Source organism: Miscanthus floridulus, chromosome 6, assembly GCF_019320115.1.
Source record: "Miscanthus floridulus cultivar M001 chromosome 6, ASM1932011v1, whole genome shotgun sequence".
Lineage (NCBI taxonomy): Eukaryota > Viridiplantae > Streptophyta > Magnoliopsida > Poales > Poaceae > Miscanthus > Miscanthus floridulus.
Window position 1 is genome coordinate 70,371,580 of NC_089585.1, and position 23,784 is coordinate 70,395,363.

A 23,784-nucleotide genomic window follows, 5' to 3' on the forward strand; every position below is an offset into this window, starting at 1 on the left:
AGTGGGACCACTTCATGGCGGGCTGCACAACACCATCGATCCTCACCATCCCGGGGTAGTTTGCCCTGCACAGAAGACCCAAGATCCTATTTACTCGGCGAGAGTGACTCCCTAGGATCACCATTTCCCAATCCCTCCACAAAGTTATTGAGATTGAATATTAGTTTCTGTTATAACTTAAAAACCTATGAAGTAGTGTTAACATGCAAAAATTACTTACTTAGTTTTGGAGGGTTGAATCACTAGCCATCTCTGTATGGGTAAGTCTGGGAGGCGCGACGACCCTCGCAGCCAAACCGTAGGCACCCCATTTTCCTCTGCCAGCAAGTCGGCATCCTCCTCACGCTTGGCCTCATCCTCCCTCCGTGCCTCCTCCACCGCCTCCGCTATCTCCTCCCTGGTCTCCTCCTCCTCATCCTCCTCCATGGCCGCTACGAACTCGTCGTCGTCGTCCTATGGAGGAGGTGTCGGCTCTCGACGCCCTCGTCGTCATCGTCCTCCTCCTCCACCCTAGGCTCCTCCTCCACCCTGGGCTCCACCTCCACCCTGGGCTCCACCTCCCTAGGCATGCCCTCGTCGTCGCCCTCCTCCTCCTCCCTGGGCACGCCCTCCACCCTCAGTCTGTGCACGCCCTCCTCCTCCACCCTGGCTGGACCCCTCGCCACCAGCCAGTAAGGTCATAACCGACCTAATCTTCCTAATTCCACCGCCCACCATCAATCACCTGCAACAAAAGGAATAAACTATCAGTACGCATATACAAAAGTAAATGTGTCATACATGTATAAAAGAGATGCAAAATAAGTAAATGTATCATACATGTATAAAAGAGATGCAAAATAAGTAAATGTATCATACATGTATAAAATTGCCATAAGTACTACAGATCTTACATGTACTAGAAATAATCATCAAGATCATCGATAGGTGGGCCAAAAATCTCATCATCGCTATTGTCGACGTAATTATGATCGTCTCTCAAAGTCTCATCACTAGCGACACTGCCTGAATGGTGTTGCTCAAGTAATCACAAGTCCTTCGCGTTGTGAACCTCCTCTCCATCATTCCCGTCAACAATGACCGTATCATTGTCTACTTCCATTGCGAGATCTACATCTAAGACAATCTCAAAACTCCCTTCTAATCCTTCTTCTTGAAAGAACTCTCCGTCATATGTGTTTGTATCGATGTTATAATCATCATCGTTTGGGACGGGTACTTTACCATGCGGCGATACCTTGTACACAACATCATACGCCTTAAGACGGTCTTTGGTTTGGCACGGATATGAGAGATAATAAACTTGCATGGCCTGTTGGGCCACAATGTACACGTCGTCTCCTAGCAAGACGGATGACTTTAGAACTTCGACTAACCCAAGCTCAGGGGTCTTTATCACTTCTTTGGGATCAAACCAATGGCATTTGAATATGATAGGACGAAGAGGTACACAACCAGGAAACTTGAGTTTGTATATTTCTTCAATTATTCCATAGTAGTCCAACCCATCTGTGCCTGGCGTGAAAACACCGGTATTTGTGGTTCTTCGATTCGGCTGACTCTGCTCATGCTGAGTTGTGTGAAAGCGATATCCATTGACATCGTACACAGAGAATGACTTGACCCTAAATTCAAATCCATTGGCAACTTGCCTCAACTCGGCACTCATAGACACGTCAGTTTTGGCCTGCTAGTTCAAGTAGGATGATTCTTTATATATTTGTCGAGTTGAGAGTTAAGTACAAACAACCAATGAAATTGAACAGTACCTCCTCCTTGAACCAACAAATAAAAGTGGGATTTCGTTCTCCCGCGCCATGTCTTAGAAGGGTTTCAACTTCCGCTTCGGTGGGTTCCCTCCGTGATGGACGATGGTAGAGGAGAACAAATTTGCTGTAACGGCCGTTAACAAGAGGGTTGGACGGGTGCATGCAAAATATTGACAAGAAAAGAAACAAGTTTGTGTAAAACTTACGCAATGTACGGGCCAACCTCTTCAAGGTTCCGCAACACATATAGCTGGATAGAGCGCCACTCTTCTAGGCTCAACATCTTCAAGGTAGGTTCACTTGCACTTCCGAGTTGCCCTCGGAAAAGGCTGAGGGTCGACTGATTGTCGGCAGCATTGTAACGAGGGGGTGGATTATGCACGTTAGGAAGGTTGTCGGCATAGTATCTTGTTGTGAAGTATGACACCTCCTCCACAATGGATGCCTCTGCACAGGAAGCTTCAATTTTGCATTTATTTTTGCATTTTGTTCTAAGAACCTTTAGGCATCGCTCAATTGGATAGCACCAACGGGCATGCACAGGGCCCCCCATTTTTGCCTCATATGGTAGGTGCAAGAGCAAATGTTGCATCGGATTGAAGAAGCCGGGGGGAAAGATCTTCTCCAACTTGCAGAGCAACACCAGGGCCATTCTTTCCATTTCTTCAATCTCGGTCCGAGATATCTCCTTAGCACATAGCTTGCGGAAGAACATGCTCAACTCTGCCATCACTCGCCAGATGTGATCAGGGAAATAGCCATGAACCATCACCAGAAGAAGGCGTTCAATCCATATGTGGTAATCATGACTCTTGAGCCCTGTGATTCGCATGGTACTTAAGTTCACACCCCTCCTCCAATTCACTGCATACCCATTAGGGAACATCAACGATTGGAACCATTGAAGAACTTCTTTCTTTTGGGCCCTTGTTAGGATGAAGTCGGCCTTAGGCTTCTTCCATGACTTCCCGCGTAAGGGAGGCAACATGTTTAGCTTTGGTCTATCGCATAGCGTTGCTTGATCCAATCTAGCCTTGACATTGTCCTTTGACTTTTCCCAATCCATGATTGTGTGAAGGACCGCCTCGGTGAAATTCTTTTTAGTGTGCATTACATCAATGTTATGTGGAAGAAGGAGGTCCTTAAAGTAAGGAAGCTTCCACAAGCATGACTTGTGTGTCCAGGCATGCTCTTTTCCGTATCCCATGAAGCCCCCCTTTTCATTGTCGACCACAAGACCATCTAACATCTCAAGAACCTGGGCACCTGTCATCATTTCCGGTGCAAAGTCTTCCACTGTGACACCTTTTCGAAAGTTCTTCTTGTCTCTCCTGAATGGGTGGTCAAGAGGGAGGAATTGTCGATGTTTGTCAAACAAAGAAAACTTGCCCCCCTTCTCCAACCGAAAGAACTCCACAGTTGACTTGCATATCGGGCATGGCATCTTCGTGTGAACACACCAGCCACAAAATAACCCATAAGCCAGGAAGTCATGCATGGAATAATGGTACCAAATATGCATTTTGAAGTTTGTCTTTGTGAATTGGTCGTATGTCACTACCCCTTCGTCCCATGCACGGACCAAATCATCTATCAAAGGCTCCATGTACACACTCATATTAGCCCCCGGGTGTCCTGGAATTATAAGTGACAAGAAAATATTTTGCCGTTGAAAGGCGACGCTAGGTGGGAGGTTGAGAGGGATGACGAATACGGGCCAACATGTGTATGGTGAAGAACCCATTCCATAAGGATTGAACCCATCAGTTGCCAGTGCAATGCGTACATTACGAGCCTCGTCAGCTTTTGTCGGTATGCTTCCGATCGAAGCTTTTCCATGATTCACTATCGGACGGATGTATCATCTTGTCAGTGTATCGGCGTCCAGTTTTGTGCCACATCATCTGTTTTGCGGATTCCTCGCTCATGAAAAGTCGTTGGATCCTCGGTATGAAAGGAAGGTACCTCAGGATCTTTGCGCCGACTTTTGTTTGCGTCTTCCGACCATCACCAGATTCTAACTCAATGTACCTAGATGCCTTACACTTCGGACAGTAATTATCATTAGCATGTTCTCCCCTGAATAAGATGCATCCGTTCGGACAAGCATGTATCTGCTCGTACGACATCTTGAGTGCACGAAGGATTTTATTTGACTCATATGTGTTCTTTGGCAAAACGTGATCATCCGGAAGTAGGGTGCCAACTACTGTCAACAGTTGATCGAAGGATTCTCTACTCCAGCTAAACTGGGACTTCACAGCCATTAGACGTGCAATGGCATCCAGTTTAGAAACATTGGTGCGCCCGTGAAGGGGTTGTTGTGCCGCATCCAACATGGCATAAAACGCCTTTGCAGTTTGCTCTGGCTCCTGCTCTGCACTTCCTTCATCGAAAGCCATGTCATGGTCATTTAACATTTCTGCCACCCCGGCTTTAGAATCAAACTCCTCGATCCATTGTCTCATGACCTCTTCTCTCGCACGATGGCGTTCACCATGCATGGTCCACCGGGTATAGTTCTCTACAAATCCATTGTTGACAAGATCTTTACTCATCTCCTCATATGTTTTCATTGCCTTGTTCTTACACTTCCTACAGGGACACCAGACATGTCGCCATCCATTTGCAAATGCCTTCATCATGAAATCATTGGCCTTCTCAATCCATTCATTTGTGTATTGACCCCTCTTCTGATAGCCCGTGTACATCCACTGACGGTCATCCATCCTAACATATAGACGATATTGTAGTTTAGAGCAATAGAGTAGTAGTGCTAGAGAAAAACCATATGAGATGATAAAGAGACATTCATGTTCTTGGTCGATTCACATAGAAGATGTTTGCTAGATTGGATGATGAGTAGTCAAATATTTCGCGAAGAGTGGAGGTGATATAGAATTTGTTCTGATAGTACTCCTTGCATTTAGCTAAATGCTTTTCGGTCAAATATGGCTTTGGTAGTCGGCCTAGTCTTACCTTTTTTTATGATGCTTGTAAAATTCTGCAGCTAATCACGGGCATTGCAGGTTCATCATATAATACTCATTGGTCGAGTTACAGTTTTAGTTGGCAATTAGCATGTATGTCTTTGCCACTTTTTCATAAACCATCTACTGGCATGTATCCTCATAGCCTAGCGCTTAGGTAGGATCCAAATGAGGTGATTAGTGATGTATCTCAGTTCTCAGTTTAACAATACGAGAGAATCTCCGGTAGTGAGAGTTGCCTGGACACACCTGCTCAGATGTGAAATGTGTGGTCCTAGAGCGTTTCTTTCTAGGCTGAATGGACTCACTTTCTCATTTATTGAACACATGCTAGAACATCGGTTACTTGACAATGAGGCCTTTGCTTATGAAGCAACTACACACAAGGTTGTCTAGCCTTTGTTTGAGTATACGGGCTTCAGGAAGTCAGCGACAACAAATCATTATTTATGTTTTTCATGCATGGGATCAGGGGTGCCATGAGATTGTGACTGTTTAGGGTTCGCCCATCCTGTGCTGATGGCTGCAAGGAGGGTTGGTTTGAGTGAAGGTGGAAGGGAATAAGGGACATCTTGTATTTTTTTCACACACCACGTTTGTGGATGGGGGAGGAGGGGGTGTGCTTTTATGTAACATTGTAACCCCAACAGTTCTATTCCAATATATCATGTTCTTAACCATGGACTTAGGGATATAGTCATTAACTAAAAGGGGGATACAAAGGTTGCCTTTTCCATGTTATTTTTCAATGAAAATACTTAGTTAATACTAATCTTTCATTCTAATATAATATGCGCTGAATTATGTGAGAGAAATGGTTAAAGAGGATTCAAAGTGATTAAACTTACTTTAACAAGATTAGATTATTTTATGTGAAATCGTTCGAGTTGTGTATTTTTTTTGTTTGATTTGTGTTTATATATTTGGGAAAAAATGCTAGAAGACTCAATGATGCCTTGTTTGTTTTCATTATGATGTGATTCTAATACTGCACTTCACTTAAAACTTATCATTCTTAATTAGCTTGTCCATGTTATAAGCTCAGGTGGGAACAATCCTCTCTCATGGAAACTGAGGCGCTTCTTCAGTTCAAATGAAAAACACTTGCCTGCAATATCTGACCCAGAGATAGAATCTGCATTTAAGGATTTGTTGGCTGCTAGTTGGAATGAACTTCCAGATTCTCTCGTAGCAGAAGCAAAGAAAGCAGTATCTAAAGCCACCGATGATAAGGCTGGTCAAGAGGCTTTGAAAAATGTATTTCGTGCAGCTGAGGTGTGTGAAGAATTTAGTGGAACCTTGGTTACCCTAAGAATGACTCTTGATGATCTTTGTGGCCTGACTGGTGAAGTTGGTACTTGTTATCTCTATTTCCTCATGCATTTTTTTGGTGTGCTTATATCAGTCTAATCAAGGCAGATCTTTTGCAGAATGTGGGTCCCTTACCTGGTTATATTGAAGATGCTGTTAAAGCTGCATATAATCGCTACATGACATATCTGGAGTCCTTTGGCCCTTAGGAAAATTATCTAAGAAAGAAGGTGGAGACTGAGTTGGGGACAAAAATGATACACCTCAAAATGAGATGCAGTGGCATAGGTTTTGAGTGGGGAAAGGTACGTATTCTAAATGTTACTTGTCCCTGTGGTACAGTTTTACTTCAGTATTGTCTTATGCTGTAGAAAATTAGTAATATGTTGCCTGATACTTCAGTATCGTCGTTTCTCTGACTGTGCCATCCATAGTTCCTTTTAAGACTATGTTCAGTTTTTGTTCCATATGTAGTGTTGCTGCATTTTTAATAGAATTTTATCTTGTTTATTGCTTGACTGATTTTTGTATCATTGAATTTCCCATGCTTGGTATTTTGCCTATCTCAAGAAAATCTATTAAAAACTTTGATCTGTATTTTCCTCAACCATCCATCCATTATTTTCCATACCATGTGTAAGCCCATGATTTCCAGAAACTAGTGTTAATTGTTCAGTTGATAGTGGGATCCTAAACCTTGATATTGATTGTGTTTCACTTGGTACCCCAAAAAAAAAGATTTTAATTTTAAGCAAATTATACAGTAACAACTGACCATAGCTGGCTGTCTTGCCATAAGTGTTCATGCACTGAATGGCATTGCAAGATCTGGCAAGGATTGTCAAATTTGTTTGTCATGTATAGAAGTATAGAACTCTTGGTACTGGAAAATTGCATCCAATTGCACTTTGCATGTGAAATCTGAAGTATCAAATATGGCTCCCCTTCTGTTTGTGACGAGGTGATGGTTGTTTTGTTACCACTGCTTATTTGGTCAAACTAGAAATTTCTTGCACATTCATATTGACTATATCACAAATATTTGTATGCCAAATTAAAAATTTATATTTCGTAGTTCACAAGTGAAATCATGTGCGATTCGATTAGTCTTTGTGTACAGATCTATTGTGTAAACATCACTAGAAAGAGATTGCACAAATGCATATAGTCATAACTCGAAAAAAAGGAAAATATGGTGGCTTAGGGCATTCCGAGTGCCCCGACTTTTGACACTCGATAATTGTCGGGACACTCGGTAACTACACAGTCTCCGGTAGTGAGAAGATTTGGCGAACGAAGAAAAAGGTAAAAGGGTTTCAAATTAATAAAATAGAAGGAGGTTATTCGGTAGCCATCGCAGGTTTCATTACTTTTCTTTCATTTAAATTAAAAAACAAAAAAAATACTTCGAAAAATATATATATATAAAAAAAAAAACCCACCACCACCACGCCGCTGCCGCCACCACGCCTGTCGCCGCCGCCGCCACTCCACAGGCAGCCACGCTGCGTTCGTCCTCTGGCACTCGCCCGTGTACATAGATAGTATATGTCAACGGGGTGGTTTGGACTTGGTTTGGGTGTGCCAATCAAATCTTACAGACTCTTCTTCACTGATAGACAAAATGTAATAAATCCAAAAAGAAAAAAAGAAATTCTAAAAAGTGGACTAGTAATCTGGATTACGTGGAATGAGAGGAGGAAAATGGAAGCAAAGATCACCGGAAGCGGCCTGTCTGTACTCATCTGGCCATCGTTTCACCCCACCCCCCCGCACGCCCGCGAGATCTGCGGGAATCTAGCAGGGACGGGGGAGCATCATCCCCTGCGAACATAGTAGAGATTGCAAGTTAGCAAGTGTGGGATCTACGCCATTACTACCCCACCTCGCAAATCTGCGAAGGGAGAACACGCTTGTCCCGCACCGCTCCCTCCCCGGAATCGAGCGCTGCCAGCTGGGAAGAATAGCAGCACGAAGAAGCAGCGAGACGAGGGCGGAGTTGCCCTCCCCAAATCCACACCCCGCAACAACCAAGAAAAGCAACACCCGTGAAATCCTCGAGACGGCAAAATAAGCGGAATTAAGCGGCAGCCCCCCGGCTCCTCCCATGCCATCGCCCTCAACAGAAACACCACACGACAGAACGCCGCCGCCGCCGCAGCTCCAGTGCCAACAAACACACTCACCTCCGCGGCGGCGGGCGAGCTGCTGCTCTTGTCGCCGCTGCCGCCGTGGCTGTCCCGCTCCGGCGAGAGCCCCCGGTTGCTGACCGCGCGGGCGCGGCAGGAGGAGCGCCTCGGCGGGGCCGACTGTGGCGAGGTGACCGAGGCCGGCTGCGGCGCTGGCGCTGCCTGCTTCTTGCGGCGGCGCCGTATGATCCCGGCGAACCAAGAATGCTTCTTGCACTCCTCGGGGCGCCTTCCTACTGCTGATGCTTCTTCTCTTCCGATCTGTGGTGGTGGTGGCCGAAGAGCGTGGCGAGTGCACGGGAGAGGGAGGGGAGGGACCGGGCGGCCGGGTGATTTTTATAAGGTGCCCAGTTTAAAGCGTCAAATCTAGGGCACTCGGTAAAGCTAAGTTCGTCGAGTGTCAGATCATGGTACCCGATAAATTTATTTATTTGTCAAGTGTTAAATAATTATACTCTGTAAACATATTTTTTTGCCGAGTGCTTAGTTTTTCGAGTTTTTTTTTTCTAGGTTGTTGAGTGTCGAGCTTTGCCGAGTATTTTTTTTTTTGGCTCTTTTGCCGAGTGTAATTAACATACCGAGTGTTTTTCTGGCGGCACTCGACAAACAGTTTCTTTACCGTATGCACCATAGAATGAACTCGGTAAAGATTCTTGCACTCGATAAACTAAGGGTTTCCGGTAGTGCTCGGAAGAAGTCTACAGAGATACACAATCAAAACCTGAATTGCCAACGGAAAGCACATACTATGATTTGTTTTGAGGCCATCCTAAATTGGACGTTAAGAATTTAGATCACGCGTGCTTCTAATTGCACATTGGGATGCGACAATTTTGAGGAGGCGTCAAACCTTGGGGAGCAGAAGACTGGTGATCTAGGAGGTGGAAGATCTTGAGGCACATCTCCCTAGGCAACCCATCCATGACTGGACCGCTGGGAGGAGCCGCAGCCGCGCGTCATGCTCCCCATCCCCATCCCCATCCCCGTCCCCGTCCCCGAGCTCGTGCTCTGGTTCTTCATGCCGCTGTACCGGAAGGTCAGGCCGCGGTCTCCGCTGTTCCGCTCGGCCAACAGCACATCGACTTCCCCCTCCCAGCCTCCCCATCCCCGAGCTCGTGCTCTAGCAGTCTAGCGGGCGGACCGCCGGCGAGCTCGAGCATGGCGCCCGGCAAGGGTGGGGGCAAGCATGGAGGTGCGCCGGAGGGAGGGAAGACGACTCGGGATCAAGAGTAGTGTTTCGAGGGGCGGGAGGTGCTCGGGTGGTGGGAGCAGGGGACGGGTGCGGCCGTTGGCAGTGAGCGCGCTCGTCAACGTTGAGTTCGCCGCCACAACGCAGGCCTTCTCGGCGCGAGTTCCTGCCACACCTGACGGTGAGGCGAATGTGGCATGGATGCTGGCTCGGGCCAGGCTACACAGGAACGACCAGATTGGGCGTTTTTCTAGGGCCAAGCTATGGTGGTACGGTTGGCCAGAGTGAGCCAGGCTCCAGCCCACTTACGAGCAACCAAACAGGCCAAAACTGGCTTCAGAGAACCCGACTAAGGATTAGGCACCCAACCAAGCATACCCTATGTTCTTTTGCGAACGAGGTAGAATTACCCAAGTTACTAGTACTACTACTACAAGTACATCATCATTTTTTTGTCTTTAGAAAAAAGTTTTCCAATCAAGAACCAAGAAGGAATTAGCATGCAACGGTAACTTCACTTGCACTAACACAGCCTTACCTGGACCAGCGGAGTAGGAGATGTTGCAAGCAACAAGTGTCACATGTTCGCTTGATCATTTCTGTGGCTTATAAACCGGCTGATGCTGTTTTGTTGTGAAAGAAAAATACTGTATCATGACGGACAAACATGGTATGTATGTTTGTGCACAAACATACAATACTGTATGGCTGATACGATCAAGCGAAGAACATGGTATGTATGTTTGTGCACAGAGGACCCGACCTATCCGTAATAAACAACGAAATTGGATGCAAGTATATATCGGGCATGCACAGTCCATCTGTTCGTCACCGGGCCATGCACAATGGCCATAGTTAGGCCCCATTTAGTTGCCAAAAAATTTTGCATAGTAACTATCGCATCGAATCTTGCGGCACATGCATGGAGTACTAAATGTAGATGAAAAAAAAAACTAATTATACAGTTGGTCGAGAAATCGCGAGACGAAACTTTTGAACCTAATTAGTCCATAATTAGACACTAATTACCAAATACAAACGAAATGCTACAGTGAGCCAAAATCCAAATTTTTTTGGATCTAAACGCACTCTTAGTCCTAGGAGCGAGCTAGCTAGACGACAGGAGGCATGCTAGGGATGCATGCAGGTAGGGCAGCTTCTTGTCTGTTTGATCTCACGCACGCCAATGATGCTGCCGGAGCAGCCGCAGAGTGGGTAGCAGTAGCACGTACACTTCTCCGGCCGTGCGTCCAGCCTAGACTGCTTGCATTGGACCCTTTGGGCACCAAGCATCACCATCCTATCATATCCCGCTATGGTGCGTGGCGACAGGCAAGGTACATAGAAACTGTAGGGTACGTTAGTGGTGACTGGTGAGTACATATACCATTCATAAAGTAAAGTACGGAGTACACCTGCAAATACCACGTATTATAAACTTGCACAAGAGCACGCCTAGGCCTAGGCATCACTCCACAGTCCGTCCACACGTACGTACACATGGATGGGATCTGATCGGAGCAAGTTTGAGTCCCTAGTAGGGCTCAGCAGGGGCAGGGTACCGTGGAGGTATAGACCTTAGTTTTGCATTTTTTGTGCTTCCACGTGAATTTGAACTTTGAGTAGATCGTCTATTCGTTTGCGTTTCAAAGTGCACCCCCCCCCCCCCCCCCCCCCCCCCCCCCGCGGCCCCGCCGCGCGCGATTTCATCGCGGAATCGACAGCAGAAGAACAAAGGACGATGCCGCTCCGCTGGGCAGGAGGGCGGCTGCTGGCAGATGCGCAGCCTGGCTGTGGCCGGGCGAGACCGGCATCTCTCTGAGCCCTTAATTAGTTGGACTCCAAAATCCAAAAAGTTACTACAGTACCTGTCACATTGAATGTTTGCGGCTCGTGCATGGAGCATTAAATGTAGACGAAAAGAAAAACTAATTGCACAATTTGATGGGAAATTACGAGACGAACATTTTAAGCCTAATTAGTCAATGTTTGGACACTATTTGCCAAATAAAAACGAAGTTGCTACAATAGCCCCAAAATCCAAATTTCGCGAACTAAACAAGGGCCGACTCTCTCTGCCTTCCGGTCTACCTTTAGCGTCATCTCATCACGTTCAGCTTTTGCAGGTTGCCGCGCCCTGTGCGTGGCTCACAGCTAGCAGGGTAACAGAAAATAGCAATGCGTGTTCGTTCCTGGGTTGCAACTTGCATGCATGCATCTTGCCAGCCGGGCCCGGACCCGTATAGCAGCTTAGGCTATCCGCACACTATTCTAGTCATCGAGATTCTCTATTCTATATCTATTTCTCTCGCACCTGTGGTATCTCTATCACATACTCTATACCCACTATTCCATATTTTATTCCACTCTCTCCCTCTTTCTCTCTCACCAACTCTTTGTCTCTCCGCGCTACAGTATTGCTACGGTGTTTAACGTTTTCTCTCTCGCATGCGTGGTCTGTGGCGTTTTTCTGTGCAGTCGGTACGCTCCCGGGCCATTTACAGGCACGCGGTGCGGACACGCGGTACGCTACCACTGGCGTACCGTCGCCTTTACCGCTGTGCGGTGCGGACAGCCTTAGGACTACGCATGCATTATTATCCTCGATCATTACTTTATGAATATGGGCGTGATTGGTTGCTTCGGGGTAGGGTATCCGGGACGGAGGACTGTCCTGGGTGGTGTGATGCAGGTTGAAATCATTCATCTAGGTGTGTTTGGTTGCAATTTTGGGATTGGTACCTGGATGACAGTCAGTTTATTTGGTTGCCAGCTTGCACCAATTTGAGGAATGAGCTGATAGTGCTAGTTGTGTTTGGTTTGACGCATTGCATAAGGTGTGAACACCCATGTATCACTTTGGTGAGGTTACCACCATTTTTATTAGAACAAGCATGTGAACACAAACATTGCCTCAGATCAATTTGTATCATCATCAACTATGACCTTAGGAGTATAAGAGATATTACAAAATAATACAACAACAATGATAAAAGGCAGTTCTTCCCACTGTTTAACAATTTAAAAGATGAGCTCAGATAACAGAGGGAAAGCCACCCATGTATGAACAGACAGTGGTTAACATATTGGCCTCAGATAACAGTTCTTCATCGGTTGACCTTGAGCTTGGAGCATAAGAAACACAGAAGGCAACACACAACAATGGTAACAAACAAACATGAAAACCAAATAGAATAAGACCAGAGTTTCAGTGCCTCACAAGCTCAAGGTCATCAGGTATTTGTAATCCAGTACACATGGCGATTTAGTTATCATCATAGGCTTGACAAGAATATCAAAGCTGCAGTCACCTCATTCTGTCATGGAACTAGAAACAACATAGGGCTTGATTGGTTGCTCGAAGCACTGCAAGGAGGCATTTTAGGGCATAGACCCCAGGCTCCTTTCCCCGATAGGCAACATACCAAGACATGGTATTTTGAGCATCACAGACAGTTGTAGCAACGAGCAAGAACGAACCACAAGAGCACCAGCAACAAAAAACACTGCCCCACAGCCACAACAAATAATACAGGTTTGTTCCTGAGCACCTTTGGTGGAGGATTGACAAAAACTTTATCATCTTTACAACCCATGAACTCTAAGTATGATGCTTCTGTCTCTTCTTTGCTAGGGAAGCTCTTGTAGCTGTTGTTTTTAAAACCAGTTATCTGGGCATTGCATCTAGCCCAGGTTGCATATACCCCAGGAACTCTTCCACGGTACACAACATACCAAGCCATTTGCCCCTTAAAAACACATAAAAGCAAGTATAAGATATTAATAAGATGAGCGGTAGTTCAATCGATTTGCCTTAGATTTAATTGCCTTTTCATTTGACCTTGAACTTGGAGCTTAAGAAACATAGACAGCAGCAAACCTCAAATAGATAGTAGAAAACCAAGATCATGACAATCATGAAACCATGTGAGGCATCCAGCCCAGCCATCAGATCATTAGAATTGTCCAGCTGTTGCTTGGGCATGGATGTCTCACATAGTTTGATTACAGCCATGAGAAGCAGAAGCAGAAGATAGAAGAAACAATGCTCTAGTACCTCACAAGTCCAAGGTCAACAATGTGCTTAATCCATTACTCAAACTGGCACTGTTATCTTCATAGGCGTGAAAAGGATCTCACAATTATATCAGCCTCAGTCAAAAAATGGTTGACATTAGAAGCACAAAAAACGTAGGCCTCAGCTAATGTAAACTGCAATCATCCTAGGTGACAAATAAGAACACAAATTGCTAAGGCAAGTTTATGACTCCCATAGAAGCGTGGGACACATCCATTCCATCCATCCGGTAGGCATGCCTACAACAGTTGCTTGGGAATGGACGTATCCTACGGTTTGATGAAAGACATGAGAAAACACAAGAATAGCATAGGGCTCAGATCAACTATGTGACAATCCATCACTCTTTGTTAATGTCTACACCACACGGATCAATAAAGCCTCACATCCATCACCATGGCTCCTATGCTATTCCAGAATAGGTGTAGCCTTGGTTAGGCGGCAAATGGTTCTTTGTAGCATCAGTTGAGGTAAGTGCTACATATCAAAATACTTCCTACAGCATAAGACAATTAGCATGGCTATATGAAAAAGTGGAGAGGCCAACTAGTATGCATCTAAGCAAAGTAGGTTGTGCTCAGGTAGGTCCTAAGCCACAGGATCCTATGAGCCTCTGTCATCTGAACAAAGCAAAGTCCCTCAGCCTTGTTCTTAGCAGGTAAACCAGGGCAAACATGAGTGCCTCCTGTGAGTACCCAGGGCAGTCCATAACACAGCCATAAAGATCCTGATGCACCTCATTGTGCTGTGGAGTCTTTAGGGCATCTCCTATAGATTCCATAGCCTTGATCATTCCATTCATGAGGTCTATTTCCTCTAGGGCAAGCTTCCTTCTCTTGCCACCCCTTTCATCCTGGCTCTTAGCATCAGAATCCTTAGAGCCTTCCATACCAAAAGGAGTTCCCTTTCCAGAATCAACCTCTTGCCACCTAAGTTAGTGTTGTCCTCAACGGTATCAATATCACCTTAGCCAATGTCGGTTGGAGTACCCAGAGGCTCATTTGAGCCCATTGCATACCTGCCTGTTGCTTGGTTACCACCAAAGATGGCCTCCATCTGAACATAGTTCTCTATTGGTGTGTTCAAGAACTTAGCATCAGCAGGATGGTCCTAGTTAGTGAAACAGATGTAACTATTAGACATATGGGAGCAAAAGAAAAGAAAAGGGATAGCTGAGGTGTTATCCAAACAATTTCTAACCTTGGTGTGGCCAAGCAGGTGTTCATCATCAAGTACTATCATGTGGTGGTCCTCATCCCATAGAGCACCACTCAAATCCTTGAGCCTAACAACCTTAACCCACCTTTGCCTCCACTTTCTCAGGTGATTGTAAATCTGTTGGGTGGTCACATTGACCCCAGCAAACTTAGAGACCATGAGTGCAACCTGCCTAACATGTACCTCCTTGAACCCTTTCTCAGTTTTGACCCCCTGCCCAACCAAATCATGGAACCTCCTAAGCATGAACCCAGACTGGACAGGACTCTAGTGCATAGGGCCATTGGGCTGAGGGGCTGCTTGGTTGCCATCATCAGCAGCAACTATCCCACCCTTGTTCCACCACATTGTCCTCACCACCAATGTTAACAACCTGGTCAGGCATATTGTCCATTTTCTATCCACAACCACCATAACATTGAACAACCAGTACGTAAGGAAAACAAATTGCATGGTATGAAGTACAAGTTCAACAGATCAAATAGGCAGAAAAGGAATAGGTACTACATCATTGCAAAGTGCCATAGGTCTCAGTTAAAATACAAGTTTCTCCAATGCTACTAAACAGTACATACACCATGCCATTACACCCTAGAATTTCCCCTGTTTTGCCACATCTGTGCAGCCCATGCCTCCCTCTGTTGTGCCTAGGTACCATTGTTAGGGACATGATCTGGTTGTGAGGCATTGTCATTGATGTTAGGTGTCCATGTGGATTCAGTAGGCACTATGCTCGTCCTGCCCATGCCTGAGGATCCAATTGTGAAGAATACAACAGGCAAGAACAAGCTTAACTTGAGTCTTGTATGGGTGGAAAGGTTTGTTGTCCAATATCCTAAATCTATTCTTTAGAGCCCCAAAAACCCTCTCAACTGTTACTTTAAGAGATGAATGCCTTAGATTAAAAAGTTCTCTTTGATTTTGAGGTTGGTTTGAACCAAACTCCCTCAAATGGTACCTTGTGGCACGAAATGGCGGTAAGAAACTAGGCCTCACTGCATAGCCAGCATTGACAAGATAGAATTTACCTAAAAATTAGCAGATATGAATATGTTTTAGTAGTTTCATTTAGGATTAAGCAAAGTGTCAAAGGTTTTTTTTGTTTGGATGATACCTAGTGGCACTCTAAGGCCATCATCTCTTTCAAGAGCATCAGACAAGATAAGAGCATCATGTGCAGATCCCTCCCAACCAGCAAGCACATAGGTGAATCTGAGGTCAAAGTCTACGGCTGCCAATCCATTTTGTGTGATGGTGTGCTTCCTGCCTCTAAAGGCAGCTTGCATCTTCACAAGCACTCTAGCTAATATATGAATACCATCAATTGCTCCTATGCAGTCCTAATTGAAAAAAACATAAGTGCAAGTGAATATTGACACTAAACTGATATGCATGAGACCTATGTATGACAAGTTATGGATACCAACCTTGAAATAGGGGTACCACCTTCTGCTCCCAAGGATCCTAGGATGGACATTGGTAGCAGAAGGGACAATCAATCCATTCCTCAGCTCTCCTACCACATATAACACCTTCTAGAAGAACCTACTAATTGTCTCTACGGACCTCCTGAAAGTAAGGTCAACCACCCTAAACCTCTCATTGTGACCAACAACATGCAAGAACATGGCTACTTGTTCTTCAACAGATGCATGTATGCTGTCAGTGACAAGCTCTCTACTACGAAAAATGTCACAAAGTTGGAAAAAGGGGACCCTCCTCATTCTAAGAAGGTTGACATAGTGCACATCATCAGATTCATAGATGTATCTAAGGTTGTTCATCTTCTGTTTGTCCCTCTCAGCCAAGGGACCATAGGTGACTGAGCAGCGAATCTTCAACTCTCCTCCTAAACCACATAAAAAACCAAGCAGCCGCTGCTAACAACCACAATAGCAGGCAGCCCTTCGCCTAGCTTCAAATGCCATGTCTACCAATAGGATGAAGGGCAACATTAGAAAGGGAGCATGCAACATGGGTGTGTACTGCTTAGCAAAGCAAAAATCAGACAAAATGAACTATGAAAGATGCGGCTGCCACACCAAAGGGTGCTCCTCCAGCGTATACTGTTACACAATCCACATCATTGACCTCTAGGCACTTTGCTCAGTTTGTACAATAAAATAGGCATCAACATGTACAAGATCTACATAAAACATGAGGTATAAACCAAATACGAAGCATCACGTACAGATATGAGGATGTCAAACCAAGAACCCTGATTTCTTGGCATTTCAAGCAAAAACCACCAACAAATCAACAAAATTCGACACTGAAGAAAGAGGAGGGGAAGAGCGCAGGTGGCATATATACCGTCCAAGTGCCGGAGGGCCGAGAGAAATCCGCCGGCGAGGGTCGCCTCGGTAGGGCAACCGAGGTCGAGGGGGAGCAAGACGGGAGTTCACACCGGAGCTATGGCGGAAGGAAGAGGCGAAGAGTGAGAGGCAGTAACCCTAGCCGAGACCCAGCGCACGCGCTTTATGGTCTAGACGGCCTCATCTCCCGTGCTCGGCGCGAAGGTTCCCGCCAAGCACCGAGCGAGCCTGTACCGAGAGGAAAGTGGGGATCGAGAAGACGGCGCCGTCCGGGATGGACGAGCGAATCTGCACGAGAGGAAGCAGGAGAAAGATGCGAGTAGGGACAACCAAACACAGGACGAACGCACTGAAAGGATACGGGATGGGCCAAATGACGGTCCGGTTCGGGTAACCAATCTCGGCCCTATATGATCCAAGGCAACGGGCATCGTCATCGAGATTTGAATTAAGCAATGCAAACAAAAGTACATAACTCACACAAACACAGCACCGGCCGGCGGCAAACAAAACAAAGGGCATCAAGAGTTGCTTGTTCTTGTTCCAAATCGATCGATCGGCTGGCCCTAACGTCGTATATCTCTGCGCGCGGTTAGGGTACGTACGGGTTCTGCTGCTTTTGCAGGGCATCTTTTGACCGGGGCGGCCACCCACGCCCCACGAGAGGGATCGGAGTCGGAGAGAGATGACCAGTGGCTTCCTCGCACGCCCATCCCATCCCATCCCATGGTCCATGGAAACACAGCCGGGGGGCAGGCGATGTGGGACCGGCCGATCGAACTCGAACCCATGCATTTTCAAATCGCATCTTCCTCCCCTGGCCAACTGTGGCCTATATATTGCGAGGCTAGCCCTCTCCTCAGCAAACTCTCCTCGCCCGAGCAAGCCCCAAAACCCTCTTCCTTGTGCGGTTCTGCCAGGCCCAAGCGCCATGGTTTCCCTCGTCGTCCGCTCCGCTGGCTCGTGCGTCCTCCCGGTCCGCGGGACCTCGCCGTTTCGCCGGCGGGAGGCTGACTGTCGCGGCCGCCCCGGGCCACCACCGCGCAGGCCTGCTCGCCGGCTGGAGCGTCGGCACCAGCACCGGCCTCGACAGCCTTCGCCCCGGGAAGCTGCTCTCCACGGTTAGCTAGCTCTTGAGAGCGAGCTCCCTCCGGTCATCTTGCTTTTATACTTGTTATTTCTCTACGTTTTCTGTCCGTTAATTTCTTCTCTCGATTCTTGTATTGCCTATGGATTACTATTTGCTTTCCTCTCTTTCTTGATGAAAAATGTGCCTAAGCACGGGCGGGGGAAAAGTTCTTGTCTCTATGCGATATGATTGCGATGGGAGTATTTCTTTTCTGGATTATTAGTTTCTCGGTCATCAACACACAACACTGACTATATATATATGCATGTTTTCCTCCTTTTTCATTCATTTTGGATGTTGGAAGGGCGCGTCTACGTGTACATGGGCACTCAAGGCTGCTGGGCGCCCTCCATCCGTTGCGCCCGGTGACGGCCAGGAGGGGGAAGATGTACTGCCCTGCCACCGGCCATATACATATCTTTGTTTGATTTCGATTTCAACTTGACTTGCGTTTTGTCTCATGCTACTTAGCTTTTTTCTGCTGTGTTCTTTTAATTTTGCAGTCCGAGCTCGTCCGAAAGTTCAAGGTGGCCCTCATGGCAGCCCAATTTCTCCCTGCAGAGCCCAGTTCCATGGAGTTGCCTGAACCGCATTATCAGGTGGAGATTGGGCGCGTGGTCGAGCGTTCTTTTGCTCTGTGGGTGGAGGTGGCCAACCGCCTGAGACCCCCAACTGACACCAAGATCCATGAGGTAGTACTACTTGACTTGCGTCGAACGAATGCATATATTTGCTTGCTTGCTTCCAATTTCTTTGCAGGATCGATCTACTTATGCATCATCTGATGATTGATTCTTTACATGTATGCATATACGATGCAGGGTCTTCACCAGTGCGGCGATCTCTTCGTCGCCGCAAAGGCGAGAAAGAGCGTCATTTCCTGGAAGCGCGCGAGGGAACTGGCGGAGGGCCTGGAGCTTCTAAGGCGGATCGTGTCGTCTGCCCTCCAGGCGCCGCTGCCGCTCACCTGGACGACATGGTACACCGTGGTGCCCATGGAGTATGACAGCAAGGCAAGTGCTCCCAATGCAACCCAGCCATGCATGCAATCTCTGCTTATTTCCTTGCTCGATCGGTTGGTTGTGTTTAATTTGGGCATGCGTGCGTACGTCCAGATTGTATTGATGAACCTTGTTTGCTTGTGTAGGCGGCCTTCTCTATCACGCTTCAGCACACTTGCCGTACCGTCGAGGATGACATCCACTCCATGTTCGACGACGAGCGCACCACAAACTAGCAGCAGGTGCAAGAATGTTGAGGCCGCCACACGCCGTGAAGACTCAAGGAATTACCCGCCGGTTCCACTCTCGATCAAGTACTAGTAGTATACCAGTATGTGGTAGCATGATCATCGTTTCCGTTTCATTTCAGTCAGCCCCCCTGGCCCCTGCAGCTGCAGGTCAGGGTCATGTCGTTCTAGGTACTTCGTCGTAGTATCCAGTAGTATGTTCCTGTTTAGATTCCAAAAAATTTTGCGCAGGACTCGTCATATCGAATCTTACGGCACTATGTATAGAGTACTAAATATAGACGAAAAAAAACTAATTGCACAGTTAGGTGAGAAATCGCGAGACAAAACTTTTGAACCTAATTAGTCTATAATTAGACACTAATTAGTCAAATACAAACGAAAGTGCTACAGTAGCCAAAATCTAAAAATTTTTGGATCTAAACGGGGGCCTATGTATGGAGATGGAGTAGTACTAAGGTGTGCTCATCATGGCACGTAATGTGTACGCCCATGGCGTAAAGCTGTTATCACTGTTCATGTTCTAAACAAGGCCTAGTTTCTGCATCTTTCTCAGTTTGTGAATCTGCACGTATCTTTATTTTTCTTTTCAAGTGTTGTTATTATAGATATAGATATAGAAAACTAACGCTACCTCCGTCCTGAAAAAGATGCGACCGATTCTAGCTACCTCTCTCTGGAATCAAATTATATATACAAAATTTGACTAGTAAATTTATATAAAAAGAAATATCCATATTTATGACGTCCCAAAAATATAATATTTGTTCAATGAAAAAACTACTGCCGTTACTTATTTAGTTCTATATAAGCTTAGTTAATTTGAAAGAAATACATATAAACTTAGTTAAACTTAGAATGCTTAAGTGCTTTGCCTTCCGATCCAACGACGCCAGGCCTCGACTGGAGCCAAGCAGTTCGTCGCCGCCGCGGCGTGCAGGCACGGCTCATGTCCTTGTCGAAGCATTATTTGCATCGGTCGGCAGATTCTCTCTGAGGCACCGCGTCGAATGGGTGCTGCGTGACGACCGAGGCTTTTCCCGTTTGGAACGAAGCCTGCTCAAGCCATCGAGGCGTCTCACCCCGGTCCAATCGTCCAAACAGAACCAAGTGGCCTGACCGTGTCTTTCATTTCGTTCGATCGGCGGGTGAGCCGGCCATGCCCAGAGTACGTACATGGAACTGCACAATCTGATCCAACCAAATCTATGCAAACTATACCTGTAATGACTTGCCAACAGTACCAACTCATCATTAGCTTTGTGCACATGCATACTAATTAATAATTCATTTTATAATCCCTACGGATGTGTTGCATATATCATTAACCAGAACAGCACGCGCGTGCAAGGACTTAGTCATTTCCTAAGTGTTTCGGTTAAAAAGGGTGTGTGCTCGGGTTTTGGATAAGGAATATTGATTTTTTACCGATCGGTCTGGCATTCTCACGGAGGATCCACGGGAACATTGACCGTAGAGGCTAAGTGTTGGTTGTGTGTGCTCTGTGGGTGTTCTCACGAACGGTCCCGGGTTCTGACGGTCGGTCCGCGGGAACAACGACAGAACCTATGTTCTTCACAAGTTCTTGGTGTTCATAGTTGATGTGACTTGGCTTGTGGATGATGTTTACCATACATGTGCAGGGGCTATCTAGGTATGTTTAGGTGATGTGTTGGGCTTGTGAAAGTTAAGTTTTGAGCTTCTAAATGCAAGGTGGTGCTTATGATTAGAGATTAAACTCATCCATAATAAAGAGGAAGAATCCATGAACTTGGGCATGGCAACTTACCTTTGAGATTGGGTGACCCTTGGGCCACCAAGATCATAGTTGAACCTTGCTCTATCACTACAGCAGCCACACGTTTTGCGGAGTGCCCCATGCACTCGGCAAAGGCACCCATGCACTCGACAAATCCTTTGTCGAGTGCAATACTCGGCAAAGAGGCTCCGTCGAACCTTTTCACGGTAAAGCCTGCTTTGCCGAGTGTCAAATCTTGGGCACTCGGCAAAGGCTTTGCCGACTGTCAAGCTGGCACTCGGCAAAGGATTGACGGCCGTTGGCCGACGGCTCACGCCGTCTTAATTTTTTTTAATTTCTTTGCCGAGTGCAACACTCGGCAAAGAATTTTCTTTTTTTTTCAAAATTCTTTGCCGAGTGCCATAGCACCGAGGCACTCGGCAAAGCCTGTTTTTATTTTTTTTAAATTTTCTTTGCCGAGTGCCACTGCCAAGGCACTCGGCAAAGCATTTTTTATTTTTTTTTAAATTTTCTTTGCCGAGTGCAATGGCCATTGCACTCGGCAAATCTGGGAAATTGTTGCTGCTATTTTCCCAGCTTTGCCGAGTGCAATGGTCATTGCACTCGGCAAAGCCACAGTAATTTTTTTTTTTTGTTTTTTGCTTTTTCCATGTAAACAACAGTGCATATATATATATATATTAGAAACCACAATTCAACACAATATATCAGAAACCACATATATATATCACAAATGATCAATTATGTCCGAAATCCACAATATATTACAAACCACAAGTTCAAAGTTCACAAGTTCAATACATAAAGGCATGCCTACATAAAACCGACTCCGGAAACGGCTCACGGCGAATGTGAGGGTTGCGACGCCCCAACTTGCGATGCCGGCGACCCTCCGAGATGGTTCGACGCCACCCCCTGATTGATGTTGCACAAAAGAGAAGAGATTGCACGTGAGTGACAAGATAAAAATGTAAGCAGTTTAAAGAAAAGTTGAAAATTTCGGCAGCATGGGGAGGTTTCCAAAACCTGCAAGAAAAACATTGGCACGAAGGCCGACAACCACATCTCCGGCACGAAAGCCGACACATCAACAAACCCGGCACGAAGGCCCACACATCAACAAATCCGACACGAAGGCCATCACTAGGTTTGACACTAAGCATGAGCATAGAAAGTAAAGTATCCGTACTCATACACACCGGAGTAGAATCTGGACGATGTGGTGGTGGTGGTGGTGGTGGTGCAAGCAGGTTGGCTAGGGATCTCCCAACCTTGTTGCAGCCCAAGTTGTTGCACGAACTGGAGCAAACCTGCTTGCTGGGCCTCCAAAGCTTGTAGCCTCTGACGCTCAGCCTCCCGCTCAGCCAGCTGGGCCTCCTTCTGGGACCGAAGTTTATTTCCCATTATTGCAGATAATACGATGTATCATGGCTACTGTAAGAACAGTTTCTGTCCCGACATGGACGAGGAGTAGGGCCCTGGGCAAGGCATCTCTTGTTAATCCCTCTCTTATGCTTTTGTGGGATTGTGATCATGAGTTGGCACCGTATTTGAACAGTGATGACAGATGTTGGTTTCAAACTTTATTTGCTTCCGCTACTATTTTATCTAAACTTAGTTTGTAATGACTTTTAATCGTACTATGATGTATGAAACTGTATTTGTGAACTTTATGTAACGTGTGACATGTATGTTGAATCATTTACGGTCTTGGTTGTATGTTGGTTGAATCGAGACCCTTCGTGGTACTTGACGGACTACCAGGATTATATGGGCTCAAGTATGATAGTGCGACCGCTTGCGGGCTGCCGTTGTACTTGTGCTCTTATAGATAAAGGTTTTTGTTTTTTCCAAAACCAGTTTTGGCAACTGATATATATATAGGTGTTTAAACCTAAAGTTTGAATCCAAAGTGTGCTAGTGATCACTTCCTTTGTGCCCAGTTAAGGATTTCAGGTGGCTAATTAAGTACTAACTTGGGGGTTTTTATTTTCGTCGTCCATACGACGTGCTATTGTATAGATGCCATTCACTTGAGTGGTAATGTATGGATCAATTGCCTCTACGCCCAAGGTAAGATGCCACTCATCATCATAGTGTCATGACTGCAAGATATGAGCGTGCGGTCTATGGGGAGAGTTAGCTTTGATACTGAAGTATATATATGTCTCATATATATACGGATGTATTTAATTGTGGGTTAACTTTGATATGGCTATATATGCATATTTATATGTATATATAGGACGTATTTACTTTTGGGTAGCTTTAATGTGGAAGTATATATATATATATAGGTGTATATATATATATGGAAGTATTTTGCTTACAACCTAGAGCCTAAATTTTTATTTCTATATATGTATTTGTGGGGTTGGGATGAAATGAAATTCTTGTGCAAGTACACTAACAGCAAAACATGTAGCCCGACCAGCTACGTTATATATGAGAAAACGCATGTTTGCCACCAGTGTATGCCGTTAGAAGTTTTAACTTTTCCTAAGTTTGTGAGGACGTATGGAACGTGCATGCATCATGATAAATCATTTATTACATACTTGCATTGTTCATCCCCTTATAAGTTTCTT

The 23,784-nt window shown here is 45.8% G+C and overlaps 1 protein-coding gene and 1 pseudogene across 1 annotated transcript; both read left to right on the plus strand.

Moving 5' to 3' along the window:
• Positions 1 to 567: 567 nt before the first annotated feature.
• On the plus strand, positions 568 to 6,441 carry LOC136460667 (succinate dehydrogenase subunit 5, mitochondrial-like; annotated as a pseudogene).
• Positions 6,442 to 18,461: 12,020 nt separating this feature from the next.
• On the plus strand, positions 18,462 to 19,425 carry LOC136460668 (uncharacterized). The gene is made up of 4 exons (XM_066460282.1): positions 18,462 to 18,576; positions 18,692 to 18,880; positions 19,010 to 19,201; positions 19,336 to 19,425. The coding sequence occupies exons 2-4, from the start codon at positions 18,725 to 18,727 to the stop codon at positions 19,423 to 19,425; spliced, it is 438 nt and encodes a 145-aa protein (XP_066316379.1). The 5' UTR covers positions 18,462 to 18,576; positions 18,692 to 18,724.
• Positions 19,426 to 23,784: the final 4,359 nt, after the last annotated feature.